The following is a 15,558-nucleotide window of genomic DNA, read 5'->3' on the forward strand; positions in this document are numbered from 1 at the left end:
GGGGACTGATCACTGAGATTTTCTAGGATATAGTTAAGAGTTTGGATTTGTCCACTGTGTAATAGGAAGTCACTCTTTTTCAAATAGGAGAGGAACACGATCTGATGTATGTTTGAAAATGACCAGTCTCATTGCTATAAGGTAAATGGTTTGGAATGAGGCAAAGAATAAAAGAAGGGAAACCAATTGAGAGATAATTGCATCAACTAGGTTGGTAGTATTGGAGTTAGAGAAAGGGTGACAGGTGTAGGATTTGTTTGTGGGTTAGAGTCAACAAGATTGCTGCTGGATTGGCTAAGGGCATTATGAAAAGAGAGGTTTTTGCTTGAGAACAAGAAGATGGTGGTATACCTAACTTTTGAAGATTATTATTTTGGGTATATGGTGCCAAGAGGGCAGAGATTATAAAATAAGCTATTAAATTTATGTGGTTGAGTGGATAGGTTATCATTGACAGTTGGGAGATTGGTTCTACAGCCATAAATTTGGGAGTTATAATTAATGTCTCAATTTATGAGTGTGTATGGGATTAACCCAGATAAGGGCAGATAAAGAGGGGGATCAAGAGATTTCAATTTATACAATGGAGGATGAAGAGATTTTTTTTAAAAAATCTGAGGGGCGCCTGGGTGGCGCAGTCGGTTAAGCGTCCGACTTCAGCCAGGTCACGATCTCGCGGTCCGTGAGTTCGAGCCCCGCGTCGGGCTCTGGGCTGATGGCTCGGAGCCTGGAGCCTGTTTCCGATTCTGTGTCTCCCTCTCTCTCTGCCCCTCCCCCGTTCATGCTCTGTCTCTCTCTGTCCCAAAAATAAATAAACGTTGAAAAAAAAATTAAAAAAAAAAAAATCTGAGTAATAGCACTCCATGAAGGTGGAGAAAGACCAGGAGAGTATCAGACCATGAAACCAAGGGAAAAAAAAATCTTTCACTAAGGAAACTGTAGGCATTTGCGTTGAATGCTAGTAAGAAGTCAAATAAACCGATTAGGAGGATGGCTGAAATGACGTTGCACCAGTAAAGTACAAAAGAGGGAGAGAATGAAGGAGGGAATATAATGATGGGCAATGGAAACTGAGCTCGATGCCTACGGAAGGAAATGAGATAAGTGGGGTAATGAATAGTGATGAGGTCAATGGATCAGTAGGCTCAGTGAAGTTAGAGTTATATGTTAAAGTGTGAGTGTTGAAATAGGTGAGCTAGAAGGTGAGTCAAGGAAGATGCTTGAAACCAAGATTTTGGAAATGGTACAGCAATTGATGATAAGATCAAGGTATGGATAATCATAGGAAATGGTGGAAGAAGGTATCACAGGAATGAAGGCTAAGGAAGAGAAAAGCCAGGCAGGATTAAGTAGGTGGTCCATGTAGATATTACCAAAATATCAACATTAGGAGTACAACAGAAGTCCATCAGCCAGGTATTAATGATTTGCCCAACTGAACATAACATCCCCCTCTTTGAACTTCCTTTTAATTTTGTACCTCCTTAGCAATTTTGTCTTCTTTTTGCTTTTGGTGTACTTGGTTTTCTTCCCTTCTTCTAGATTAGGCAATGAAAACAAGTTTGGTTCTATCTCCTATAGCACAAAGCACACATTTTCCAATTCAGTGTTGCAATGAACAAGAATAATAGATAGTGACCCTAGAAAGTCTCTCTCTGAGGGCAGAACCATTTCATTAAGGTTCAGTCTAGTTTGGAATAGATAGGAGAATGCAAGACAATGGTTTAAGTACGGCGCTTTAGAGAAATCATATGTCTTATGACAAAGATATATGGAAACAGTCAAAATTTATTGTAGAAGAGATTTTTCCATTCTTAAATAGTATAAAAATAAACAGGCATTTGTTTCAACAGTTACATTTGACATTAAGTTAATTTAAATACACATTTGTCTTAGGCACCAAAACCTTTGTATATTATATTCCAAATTCCTAGGTTTGGTCAGCAGGTTGATGTTAATAAAAGTTTTTTTTTTTTTTTAATCAATGAAGTTAACAGTTTTTAATACAAGCCCTTCTAATATTGACCATTTCTTTATTAACTATGAAATTTTTAAACATAAAATCTTAAAAAATCCCCTGAGTTATTTCCTTTAATGAAATTTCAATTTCTCTACCTAAAAGACATGCTTTTGCAATTATTTACAAATACTGATGTCATCTGTAATCAGTGCTTGATTTAAAAATATTAAAACTCACAGTGCTTTGCACACATCTCCTCAGTAAGTTATAGCTGAATGAATTAATGAAGGATCCACAGGTCCTTCAAAAAATGTATAAAAGGTCAGTCTTGTGGTGTATCCAGGCTAATGAGACACAGTGTTCTCTGTGGGCTGGTGTGTGGGTAAACCTTCCATATTTCATTATACCAGAGTTGGGTTGCTGAAAATTTATTCAGAAATTTTAATCTAATAATTTTTCTTGTAGTTTACATAGTAATTCAGAGAGTTAATCTCAAAGAAGATATACTGATTCTCACATAATGAAAAAAAAAAATCAATGATTGCAGCCTAAACCTAGTTTATAATAACGTCCTAACAAGACATAAATAATAATCCTCAATAAATTAAGTAGTATACAGTACCAGCAAATGTCAGCTGACAATGAGATGTGGAAAAGAAGAAACATGTTCTTCCTGGGAACTATTCAGGAATTGTTTGGCTTTGTTTTTCAAGAAGAAAGGACATTCATTAGAATAGAAATACAACTTTCCTCTATCAAGAAGCCCCTGCAGTTCTCCGTAATGCGTTCAAAGCCTACATGTAAGCCTACAAAGAGGCTTCTTCCATTACACTTAGTTAAAATTAACTATAAATAAAGTTCTCTGCTTTTCACTTAAAATAAGTGTATGTCCTTTTGTAGAGGCTTTTATAAGGGCTGTTTTTTTTTTTTTTCTCTTTCATTTTTGTTAAGAGGAGCTAAGTTACTAGTAGTCCTGAGTTGAGGTTTTCCTGAAAACTTGCAAAAGTTCAGATACGAAAACACAGACAGAGGGAAATGATAAGAAAGAAAATAGAGTCCACCGAAAGATGAACTCAGATCTTAAAATCAAGAAAACAAAATAGAAGGAGTAAACTGATCAGAAGAGAGTTTCTCCCAGTACAATGGCTAACAGAAGAAAAGAAAAGGAACAGGTGCAGGTAGTTGCTTCTAATGCATCATGGAGGATACACTGGAAATCCCAGGGTATACACTGGAAAAAAAACTTGCAGCATTTTGCCATCTTGGACCAGCATTTAAATGTCCAAACAGCTTTGCTTTTGTTATTATAAATAATTTAAACTGAAATTCAAGTAAAAGGATGTCAAACTCATTTCCCATCAGTTTATAAAAAAGAATGAAAACTGTTTTCCCCTTTAACCTGAAGGAATGACATCTTTAAAGCAGTGACATGAAAATCTTCACAAGTATGACCCCTTTCTCCTTAACAGAAGATGTTAAGTAACATAAGGAGTTTAACATAAATATTAAATAATTAAGTTAAAAGAAATAGTCCATATAAATAAATAAATAGGATTAATACCCTTCTACAGTTCAGTTGAACGTTCTTTTAGCAGTACTGTGGGATTGATATCATCCAGTCCAGAGTGCGAAGAGCTTGCATTAATGGTGACTGTTTTGGTGAGCTGTGGATCTTGAACACTGAATGCAGTAAAAGGACAGCCCTTCACGTTATTGCAGATGAGAGACTGAATCGAGGCAGTGTTGATGATTTTAAAACCTACTTCTCCACCAAAAGTGCTAGGCTTCCAGTAGTCAGGAGAACATATAGGATTACCCATAAGTCCTTTCAAGGAGAATGGTGCTCCCATTTCTACCATGGTCTCACCAAAGATGGCATCAGGGCGAGGCTTTTCTACCAGAAGGGCAGGATACAGCTCCATGGCATCAATATCACCATAAAGTGCTTCTAACCCCGCAGCCATTTCCTTCTCTCCTGTGAAGGTGACAAAGACAGATATACAACCAATGTAAAACTTCACCAAAAAAACGTTTTAATCCTTTTAATCCTTTGCTCAATTTGCTTTCAACTTCTCTGTTGTTTCCATTTGACCCTTGATTCTTTTAAGAAGTTTCTCACCTGTGAGTTCTTCAAACGATGTATAGGGCTTCAGCCGAAAGCGTTTGCGATACTCATTAAGAGACTGGTACTTCATCTGTCTGCTCTGGTCGATTGAGGCCTTTGCTACTTGCTGCACTGCAGCTGGAACATTCCTACCACCAGCAACCTATGGAAAATGAATTAAGTTACAGGACAAAACTTTTAGGCATATTTATGGTGATTTCTGTCTTAAAAACATTCATTCCTTGGGTACAAAGTAGATAAGACTGATGTTCCCAGCTGAGACCTACACTATCCAATTTAGAAATTTTATTTCTAGGGGTGCCTGAGTGGCTCAGTGGGTTGAGTATACAGCTCCATCTCAGGTCGTGATCTCACAGTTCATGACTTCAAGCCCCACGTCGGGCTCTCTGCTTTGGATTCTCATACTCTGCCTTTCTCTTTCTCAAAACTAAATACACATTAAAAAAATTAAGGAATATTTATTTCTATGATCTATAGATTGTATAATTATAGAAAGTTTTTGAAAATATATTTAAGGGATGACTGCATATTTCTGTTTGATAACTGTAGACTACAAGTTCAGACTTTTCAAAAAAAAGGTAGGCTTCTTTTTCAAGAAAAGAATTCACTAACAAAATAATTACTCTTTCAGTAAATTTAAGAAAAATCATTTCAGTGGCAGAAATTCTAGTTACTAATCCTTTGTTTCGTTTTTCAATAATAAGGCTTACCCTGCCAGCAATTTGCCTGCTGAATGATTCCACGAACTGGGTAAGCCCATGTTCCAGTAATATAGAGTTGTTGTAGACAAACTGCTGGAAATTGTACTCCTGGTCATCTATTTGCAAGGTGTCAGGCAGAAGGGGATGCCAGTGGTAGAGTGTGTTAAACTCAGCAGCAATACGGTTTTGGTATTGGAATTGTTGGTTGAAAAGCAGCTCTGGGTCAAACTTCAGTTTGAAGTGATAGCCACTCAAGTGTTGTACATAGTCTTCAATCACAATCTTAATGGTTTCTCCTATTTACACAAAACAAAAAAATTAGAGCATTAATCCTCTGGTTACCAACTTTCAAGCAGCTGAAATGCAATTCTGTTAATCCAGTATTCACTTGTATTTTTTCCTTTATACCATCCAAACAAAAGGTATTTCTATTACCAATCATGCTCAAGGATTGAATTCATCTGGAGCATGTGATTTTATATTGACTACAGTCTCCCAGAACTACTTAAAACATATCAAAGGTAACTAGTTGTCTCTGGGGAAGAGGGTTTTATTTAAATTCACTTCTCTTCTTGTTTACCTATCAGTATTAGCCTGCTCGTCTGGAACAACCGCTCATCATCCCATTCTGGATGCTCCTGTTTAAGCACATCACACACTCTGTTGTGTTCCCGCAGCCAAATTGTGGCGTACATCATCAGACCAGGCACCAGACCAAAGACCTCCTGGCCCACAGCAAACCGCAGGTGTTCAGGAACATGAGGTGGGTAGATCATCTCGACCTGAGTATCTTTGACTGTGGGAGGATACACCTCCCCATCGATTATCTAAAAAAATAACAATAATAAAAATGTCAAATTTTAACCACTACAGATTCTAAAATATGGGTAAGTGGTGACTCATCATTAATTCTTAATACTCAAATGGCACACACCTGGTATTTCATTTTTCCATCCTTGAAAAGGCGCAGTTTATGCTGTCTATCCAAAGTTTCACCATAAACATGACTTAAGTCCACCTGGAAGATTATGGAAAAATTTTATTTGTTACCGTTGAAGTTCTACAAAGTGTCTGTAATATCATTTATCATTAAATAGTTTGATAAAATATCTATTTTTCTCACAGCCACAAAATACTAAATTAATTCGTTTATCCACTGACACCACAAACCTATATATGTCTCTTGTGTTTAAAGATATTTGTATCTCATATGGAGGCTATAAGTATATAATATGCTTTACTATAAGTGTATGGTATTTCTTTTAATAAGCATCAGAAAATGTATTATTAATATAAAATTCTTACTGATAAATTGAAACTGTGTCATTGAATTCCAAGGAATAATAATGCAGCAAAAATCTCATAATAGCAGCATAATCAGGGTACCAACAAAAGTTTGAAGAGACAAGTTTTTACAGTGCTAATATTTTAAACTAAAAATATAAGAGCCAAATTACAAATAATTATAACATCTGTATGTATGTATGTGTGTGTGCATGTGTGTATTTTTACTAAGCCAGTGAATTAAAATGGAAATTCCATTAATACACATTTCTGGAATAGAAATTCCATTTATAGACAGGGGATTTTTTAAAAAGAGGGGTAATTATTTGGTGTAGCAAATATATATATATGGCCTTTAATATTAGCACTCAGTATGATTTTTGCTATAATTCCAATTTAATTCTGTCTTACCCCATGGCCCAGTCCTTTGGTGAAAGCTGGTCCTCGCTTATGATCTGTCTTGAAAAATTGATGGGTGAAGTGTTGGGCAAAAAATGCAAACATCATATTTGTGCCTTGGGGGTCAGGAATGAACTTTCTTCTTAGAAGAAATTTTTCCACAATCTCTTTTGAATCAGGAAGCTCTTTCTTGCCTGAAAAGTGAGAAAGCTAAGATAAGAATTCATCTACATATTAAGGAAGCAGATAGTAAATGGGGACTTGTGGGAGAAATACAATTGTGAACAGGGTTATAATGCAAATGGAAATTCTAAGATACAGGGAACACCTTATTGAATGATGTTATCTATTTTAACTAGTATTTTAACTAGTATTAATTTAGTATTAATGAAAGAATTTGAAAACATGAAGACATTACACCAAAATGCCCATTCACTTTCATAGGATAGTTTACAGAAAGTCACACTCTCAAAAAACAAAACAAAACAAAACAAACCAATCAAACAACAACAATAAACAAAACAAAAACCCTCCACAGATACCCAATAAGAAAGCAAAAAAAAAAAAAAAAAAAAAAAGTGCTTTTATTAACAAATTACAGTTCAGTGTTGAATTTTTTAGGTAGCAATCTAGTCCCTATTGCAATGAACACCTCTCAACCCCCCCTACACACTCACCTTTCACACCCATGGGTGTTGGGCAGTCATCAGCCACAGGGGGAAGAGCTCTGGTATAATAGGAGAGATTGGAAAAGGCTTCCCAGCTTTTATAGCCATAGTCCACATTGTAAGTTGGTGGGCTCTCGATCAAATGTGACCTGGCTGAAATTTTCAAGAAAACAAAAATTTTGTTTTATTTTTTCCCATACTCAAGACACACCAACGTTCATTTTTACTGTAAAATGGGCAAAGTGGCACTAAAGACTGAACTGAATTCCAACAACCAAAGATAACCCATTGTAAAACAGTTACACTTTAAAGTCTCACTGCTGCTTGTACTAAAAAAATCAGAAAGAATGATTCATTAAAATGCACTTTGGGACACCTGGGTGGCTCAGTGGGTTAAGCTTCCACTTTGGCTCAGGTCATGACCCCCGGGTTAGTGAGTTTGAGCCCTACATCAGGCTCAGAGCCTGGAGCCTGCTTCGGATTCTGTGTCTCCCTCTCTCTCTATCCCTTCCCTGCTCATGCTCTGTCTCTCTCAAAAATAAACATTAAAAAAATAAAATAAAATGCATCTTTAATAAAGTATATATACTTTACCCAAACATGATCTAGCCATCTTGAGTTTTCAAATAATCATCTACTTACTGCATAAGAGGCCTACGAAGGAATACCTGGGCATGAAACCCACTTTAGAAAGAAAGTTATTTTCTTGCTCACCCAAATCCAGATTAACCATTTATTTTAATGGATGCAATGCTATGGCCCATGGACATTTAGTAAACAAGTGGACCACACTTCCTTCACAAACTGGCAAGAGTAGTGAATTTAGAAGAGGTGTACAGGATTGTACGTAGAATTCGAAGTGAGACAGAACTTTCTAAACCAGATGAAACTGAGATGTCAATATTTTTGGCCATTAAGATAGAAGGAAAACTAAAGTCATTTTATAACAAGAATGAAAATATATTTCAGGATTAGGTTTAATAACTTAAAGTTCTATAAAGTGCATTTTTCTTTGAGGAAGCTAAAAACCTTAGAAAGGGACTTGTACTTACATGTCAACACATATTTCATAATTATATTTTGCAGGAAGGGAATGTTATTGACAATGTTCCAGACTCCCTTGAAGTGGGTAAGTATGTAGTGCACTGTATTTGGAGTGGGTTTCAGGAATAACTTTATTCTTGTCAGAAATTCAGCTGCAAAAAAGAAGGAAAAAAAAAAAGGAGAGATTAACAGGACCCATTATAAGGTACTAGTTTGTAAAGTGATAACTGGATACATTCCCAGTCCCAATGAGGGCACCCAAGGGCAAACTTACGTGTTGAACAGTTTTCACCATAGAATCCTGTTCGGGTACAGTCACACTTATACTGGTCAAATCCTATGCTCAGGCATATACCTTGGTTTTGGCATGGGTTGGAACAGCAAGGATTTGCTACAATAAAAGTAAGGACAGTATATAAGTCATTTAGTTTCTTAATTTTGACTTAAACATTTAGTTGTTTTACATACTATAGGTCAACTTTATATTAATAAATTCAAGAAACATACATGTAGTCATGGGAAAAGTTTTTTTAACCTGTCACATAAAATGATCATAATGAAAATACCAACTCCCATTCAACAATAAGGGTAACAATATTCAACCACATTAGTCATGTTGCTAAGCTTTTTCTTAGTAACATTTTAGATGTTCAGCATTTTTAAGGAGCTCAAAAAAGTAGCACTTTCAAAATTAAAGGGTAAATTTAGGGTAAATTTCAATATAGGGTAAATTTCAATATAAAAACAGCTTGTTTTTAAATTTTTTTTTCAACGTTTTTTATTTATTTATGGGACAGACAGAGACAGAGCATGAACGGGGAAGGGGCAGAGAGAGAGGGAGACACAGAATCGGAAACAGGCTCCAGGCTCCGAGCCATCAGCCCAGAGCCTGACGCGGGGCTCGAACTCACGGACCGTGAGATCGTGACCTGGCTGAAGTCGGACGCTTAACCGACTGCGCCACCAAGGCGCCCCCAAAACAGCTTGTTTTTAAAATATTGATTCCTATTCTCTAATAGTAGGCACCACACACAAACATTTCACATACATTGATTGTTCCTGTCTTACCGTAATAACAATCTGCAAATTAGTATCACTATTCCTATTTAGCAAGATGAGAAACGTGAGACCCACACCGGTTAAGTAACTGGCTCATGATGATCAGAGCTTGTAGCAAAAGGTGGAATATACACCCAGTTCCCTTGGACTCCAATGGTGCAACCTCTTTACCAAGTCAAACATCGTCTCCATTCCGGGACTGTTCACAGTACCGGGAGGACCCGGGAGGTCAGAGCGGAACCTCGTCCGGGGTTACGGTACCGAGGGTTCCCCGGTGCAGGGAGCCAGACCCACCTGCACGGCAGAGCGCCAGGGCGGCGCAGAGCAGCAAGGCGCGGGCAAGCATCTCAGCGACGGGCGGAGCGCGGGCGGGCGGAGGCGTTGCCGTATTTGGGCTCCCGCCGCGGAGCTGGAGGTGGCGCTGTGCGAAGTTCCCGTGCGTTTCCTGACGCTCGCTGCAAGTTGTTTGACAACTGGAAGCTAACGGAGAGAACCTTCCTTTTATGAGTGAAAACTAAGCCCACGTGACGACATGACTATTTGTTTCCGCTTTTTAAAAAAAAAAAAAAACCCCAACTCTCCCCCTCCCCCTATTTAATTGCGTAAGACCCGAGTGGGGGCAGGAGTTTTACCCACGCAAATGAGAAAATTGGAAACCTGGGAAGCTGCCCTCGGCTTCCCCAAGGCGGGTGCAAAGCGAATTGACCCCCTTCTTGCTCCGATCATCCGCTTCACCTTCCTCAGTCCCTCAGGTCCAGAATGCAATTTGCGCCAGATTCCCTTTCTCCCAGTCTTTGATCCGGAGCTTTCCGGACCCGGTGCCTCGGCGGATTCCCTTGGGGGGAGGGGAGACACTCGGCTTCCTCTCCCGGAATCCAAGCGGCTGGAGGTCCCAGAGCGCAGGGAATCCCCCGGCGCGGCCGCCCCCATGTCTCATCCTCAGGTCTTTGGGGGGCCGGAGGAGTCACAGTCTGGGCAGACGGGGTCAAGAAAGGCTGACATGTTTTACACGTCATGTACTTCAAACATGTCACCACTTTAGTGACGACCCTTAACCTGGAGTATATGCAGCACATACATACATATATACATTGTTTTTTGTTTTTGTTTTTTAATTTGGCAGGATGAAATGTAATAGCTATAGTCAGAGTACATATCTGTAACTTCAAAGCTAAGCTGCTCTTCACATAAATGTTGTTCTCCACACCCCCACCCCTTCCTTGCTTCTTGGAGACAGAAAAAAATGTTAATTCCTCTCCACAATACTGCTCCTAAGCAGTTATCCTGTCAATAGTCCATCTGAGCTTGAGGGATCACCACGATAACGTTTCCTCTCCTCTGATGAAAACAGGAAGGTAAGGCGCCCAGGGTCTGCGAGGATGCTAAATGTCCACAACATCTGCTTTAAAGCATTTCTTTCTTGGCCCCGCGCGCGGTTCACTTTGCTTAGCAACCCTTCGCAGGAGATACACATAAAAGGAAAAAGATCCTTAAAATTTGGCTTTTTGTCTTTTCTGCCCACTTTTCCAAGATGATGAATGTGGCAATGGATCAAAGTACAACACTGCATTTATGTTTCAGTTGTCTGGGCTTATTAGTGCAAATTTTCTATTCTCATTTTTGGAACATGGTTTGATGAGGAATTGAGTGGAAAAGATGGATGATTTTGACAATTTTGAATTTCTTTGTCCTTTGTTTTTATTTAATATCTTTTGGTGGTAGGAGGGTGAAATCCAAGCAAGAAGGAAGGAAGGAAGGATGGAAGAAGGAAGGAGAGAGAAAAAGAGAAAGATAGCAAAGTGGAGAATAAAAAGTTCAATTAAGCCATACATTCTTAGCACTAATGGAAAAAACAACATAAAACCTGAAGTAAATCTACACCAGATACCTCAATTTGTAGAAGTCTTGAAGGAAAAAAAAAGAGACTCACTTGGAATTTTTTTTCTTGCCATTTGCTTAATGTACACAGTATCTAATTTTACATGAGACACAAATGACTAAAATTCCATCTCATCCAGGAAGCTTTTCTCCTCCTCTAGTCATATTTAATCATTCCATTTGTGACACTCCCACATATTGTACTAAGTCTTATATAAAATTTTAACTAAGAGCATAATTTTTTGAAATAATTCCACTTTTCTGTTTCACTTTAAATAAGTAGGTTGTGTCTACTCAAATTTTAAACTGATATTTAGGACCACTAATTTGAGCTAGTTTAGGTGTCACTTAAGAATCCATACCCTGGCTCTGCTGGTGTATTGAAATTTTACATTGTAATCCAGAATTTATGTTGAAGTCATCCTCATTGTTATCAGCACAGAGCCTGACACAGGGCCCGAACTCATGAACAGTGAGGTCATGACCTGAGCCAAAGTCAAACGCTTAACTGATTGAGCCACAAGGCGCCCCAAGAAAGGGCACAGTTTAGAAAGGAAGTCCAAATATGGGCTTGAGGAAAAACCATCATGATATGATTTATTAAATAATTTTGACAAGTGTGAGAACGTGAAATCGAATGGATAGTACATATTGGGATGCTAGTCACGAGGGGATGTTAAATGTCCCAAACCAACTCCAGATGGCTACACATATTTTAGGTGGAAAAGTACTATGATTACTGTGCCATGATGTATCACACCATAAAAAATAAGGTTTTGATTATGCAAAACCATAGCTCTCACTTTTGTATATATTTAGTGTTTCTGTGTGTATTTTATTTATTTTTTTATTTTATTTATTTTTTTAACGTTTATTTATTTTTGAGACAGAGAGAGACAGAGCATGAACGGGGAGGGTCAGAGAGAGGGAGACACAGAATCTGAAACAGGCTCCAGGCTCTGAGCTGTCAGCACAGAGCCCGACGCGGGGCTCGAACTCACGGACCGTGAGATCATGACATGAGCTGAAGTCAGCCGCTCAACCGACTGAGCCACCCAGGCGCCCCTCTGTGTGTATTTTAGACACACACACACACACACACACATAAACATATATATAAATATATACTATATATTATATATATATAAATATATACTATATATAAATTTATACTATATATATTTATATATAGTATAAACTTTCTTAATCTCTAAAATGTGTTGGGAAATTCTCTGCATCAAGGAAAATAAGAAAGCATATTAAAAATCTTCCAGAGCATTCTGTTGAGTTTTACTGCCCCCTTCTGCTGCTTGAATTTTTATCAACTTCTTTCTTTATGATACTGTGAAGATTGCTAGATAGGTTTTGTGTCTGATGTTACAATGTTCATAAAAGTCTACATGTGCAGTGCTCATTTTAAATTTAACTCATGAATATACTGAAAAAGAATGAAATATTTGTTCATTGAAGTGATAAGCCATTTATATGAGTTAAAAGAAAATGAAAAATGAAGCTCTCAATACCCCAAATTCCAAATGAGCTAACATTTTTGAGAGAGACATTTCTTATCATTGAGTAGGGTTCTAGCACTCAGATATGCAAGAATGCTCTGATCCCACTCTCTCCGGCAAGGAGCTTCTTTCCATTTCCCTCCCTTCTACCTTAGTTGATTTAGTGATTCATTCAGAGGGAGTGGAGATTGCCCCATGTCTTTTCATTCATGGCTGCTGGCTAGAAGAAGAGTTTTGCCATCTTGCCTTAGGGTTATTTATTTTTTTTAATTTTTAAGTTTATTTATTCACTCTGAGAGAGAGAGAGAGAGCACAAGCAGGGGAGGTGCAGAGAGAGAGGGAGAGAGAATCCCAAGCAGGCTCTGCACTGTCATTGCAAAGCCCAATGTGGGGCTTTAGCTCACAAACCTTGAGATCATGACCTGAGCTGAAGTCAGATGCTTAACTGACTAAGCCACCCAGGCACCCATCATCAGGGTTATTTTTAAGAGATCTTTTAGCAAAGTTATACCACAGAGTATACAGAAATGCTACTTACAAAGGGCCTCTAGTTTAGTCCTTCAGTAAATCCTGGTTATGCACCCATTCCTGCCTATATAAGAGAAATTTCAAGGCTATAAAGCAGATTTTTTTAATTAAAAAAATTCTTATCAAATAAACCAATGAAGAAATACCAAATAATATCCATTTCTGAGTTTTATAAAAAGTTGATCTCCTTTCTTTTCTTTTTAAAAAACAATTTTTTTAACAATTTATTCATTTTTTGAGAGACAGAGAGTGAGTGGGGGAGGAGCAGAGAGAGAGAGACAGACAGAGAGAGACAAAGACAGAATCCAAAGCAGGCTCCAGGAAGGCTCTGAGCTGTCAGCACAGAGCCTGATGCGGGGCTCCAACCCACGGACGGGAGATCATGACCTGAGCTGAAGTCGGAAGCTTAACCGACTGAGCCACCCAGGTGACCCTCCTTTCTTTCAAACAACTCAAGTCTCTGATAGATTTGTCTTTTTCTTCACTGTTCATGGTTGCATGTCATAACTGCTCAGACGAGCCAAGGTAGATTGAACACAGTCCTGTTAGAGTTAGGAATCTCAAATGGGAATAAGGAAGTCCAGTAGAGTGTGAACAGGGTGAACAGGGTGAACAGGGAGAACACACTCACCAATTAAATATCAGATTTAGGACTTTCAGTTTCTGTTCCAGCATGTAAGCAGCTTGAAAGTTGCCACTTCATCCTAACAACAAATAAAAACCTGAACAAACTGGAAGTTCAATACTCTTATTAGATCTCTTAGGGTTGTGAGATGAAAGGATAAAATCCTGTCCCCAAAATTTGAGAGACAGGCCATCCAGGGAAGCACAACTTAGCAGAACAGAAACCAATGAGCAGAAACCTCCATGGAAACCAGTACTGGACTGGAAAACGCAAAGTGTAATTGACGAATTCTGGATGCTCCATGTGGATAAGTCTGAGTTAAAAACTCCAGGAGAAGGGGCACATGCTTTTGTGAGTTTCACTTCCTAAAGGTCTACCAGGTTCTCACAATGAATACCAGAAGAAGAAGAAAAAAAACAAAAACAAAAAACCCTTGAAAACTCTTGAGAGATTGACAGGGAAAAGGGAAAAGTAACCATTTTGAAATATGCCAGAGCATTCTGTTCTTTCCAATAGGGCCTGCATTCAAGAGAAACTATTTTAATAGAGCCTAAACTATTGGAATTTTTATCAGAGCAAAACTAACCTGGGGGGAAAGAAAATACCCAACTCCATCCCCCTCTTCCACACGTGACAGGGAATTACTCAACTCCAGCCCCTGTAGCCATCTGTCCCACCTAAAGTATGGGACTGGGGTACTAAAAGGCACTTGTGGCATTCACAGTTCAAGGGCATAGGCTCACTAAAAGACCAAGCCCTCCTCATAGGACTATAGAACCCTTCTCCTCCCTTCATACCTCACCACCACATTACTAAGGTCCTATATACTGTTAGGATGTCCTTGGAACCACAGTAGACGGGACGGCCATCTTGCCAGCGAAACCCAACGAAAAGCCCCTAGTAGCTGCCAGAACGAATTGGAGGTCAACCAATCACCAAGCGACAGCACCACCTGATGCGAAAAAAGGCCCACCCGGACCTAAACCCGGAACCACTGCAGCTTAAAAACCCCACCCCACCACGCCTGGGCACGACTTCCCTGACTCCTCTCTCTCTCTTTCTCCCTGAGTCACGGAACCTCGCCCGAGACCTTAGTTCCTGATAAAGCCTTTGACTGCTAAAATTTTTTAGCCTCTGACTCCTATCTTTACCCTGCCTTACGCCTGACCCTAACATTTGGTGCCGAAACCCAGGGGGAGGTAGTAGCTCACCTCCCTTGGCTGAGCTCCCTCCTCGCCAAGCCAGATGCCAACCACCCTACTCTCAAGCGCCTACAGGAGCCGGTAAGTAGGACAGACCCCTCCTTCCCTCCTCCAACTATGGCTGACACCCATGAGAGACGTCTCGCAAGTCAATCTTCTTTCCTCCGAACGCCGAAAGGCCCACATGCCGAAAGGCCTGCACACCAATAGGCTCCTTGTTGCACCTCGAGGGACGCCTCATCCTGCCACACCAATGGGGAGTAACGAGTGTAAACCACCTTGATCTCTTACCCGCCTCCAATGTCTGTTAAAAAACTTCCGGCTCCTGGGCTTACAAGGCGAACTTCGTTGTACCCGACTCATCCGCCTTTGCACTGTAGTCTGGCCTCAGTACAAATTAGATAATGATTCTCAGTGGCCACCCAAGGGGTCTTTACAATACCAAATCTTAACCGATCTGGACAATTTCTGCCATCGGCTGGGAAAATGGGGAGAAATACCCTACGTCATGGCCTTTTGGGACCTCAGGTCTCGCCCCAACCTATGTTCCTCCTGCCCCCCTGCATGCATGCTC

General features: G+C 39.3%; 1 protein-coding gene and 1 long non-coding RNA gene across 2 annotated transcripts in view; one reads left to right on the plus strand and one right to left on the minus strand.

Moving 5' to 3' along the window:
* Nucleotides 1–14,905, plus strand: part of LOC112857636 (uncharacterized) — an 85,979-nt gene extending 71,074 nt beyond the window's left edge. The window contains exons 3-5 of the long non-coding RNA XR_015246302.1: nt 5,374–5,549; nt 8,224–8,266; nt 14,617–14,905. This is a non-coding gene — a long non-coding RNA (uncharacterized LOC112857636). The remainder of the gene's footprint in view (nt 1–5,373; nt 5,550–8,223; nt 8,267–14,616) is intronic.
* Nucleotides 1,771–9,728, minus strand: PTGS2 (prostaglandin-endoperoxide synthase 2). The gene is made up of 10 exons (XM_025920950.2): nt 9,535–9,728; nt 8,456–8,572; nt 8,190–8,333; nt 7,147–7,290; nt 6,482–6,663; nt 5,721–5,804; nt 5,367–5,613; nt 4,796–5,082; nt 4,080–4,227; nt 1,771–3,935 (listed from the first exon to the last, which is right to left on the minus strand). The coding sequence occupies exons 1-10, from the start codon at nt 9,584–9,586 to the stop codon at nt 3,526–3,528; spliced, it is 1,815 nt and encodes a 604-aa protein (XP_025776735.1). The 5' UTR covers nt 9,587–9,728; the 3' UTR covers nt 1,771–3,525.
* Nucleotides 14,906–15,558: the final 653 nt, after the last annotated feature.

This window comes from Puma concolor, chromosome E4 (assembly GCF_028749965.1).
Source record: "Puma concolor isolate L17-30 chromosome E4, mPumCon1.1.hap2, whole genome shotgun sequence".
NCBI classification, from domain to species: Eukaryota; Metazoa; Chordata; class Mammalia; order Carnivora; family Felidae; genus Puma; species Puma concolor.

Excerpts from the sequence above, each read along its gene's own strand:
- PTGS2 (XM_025920950.2), bottom strand. The coding sequence starts at position 9,586 with ATGCTTGCCCGCGCCTTGCTGCTCTGCGCCGCCCTGGCGCTCTGCCGT. Across the intron at positions 5,614-5,720 it reads ATGGAAAAATGAAATACCAG|ATAATCGATGGGGAGGTGTA; the intron begins GTGTGTGCCATT and ends TTATTTTTTTAG. Across the intron at positions 4,228-4,795 it reads GCAGGCAAATTGCTGGCAGG|GTTGCTGGTGGTAGGAATGT; the intron begins GTAAGCCTTATT and ends CATTTTCCATAG.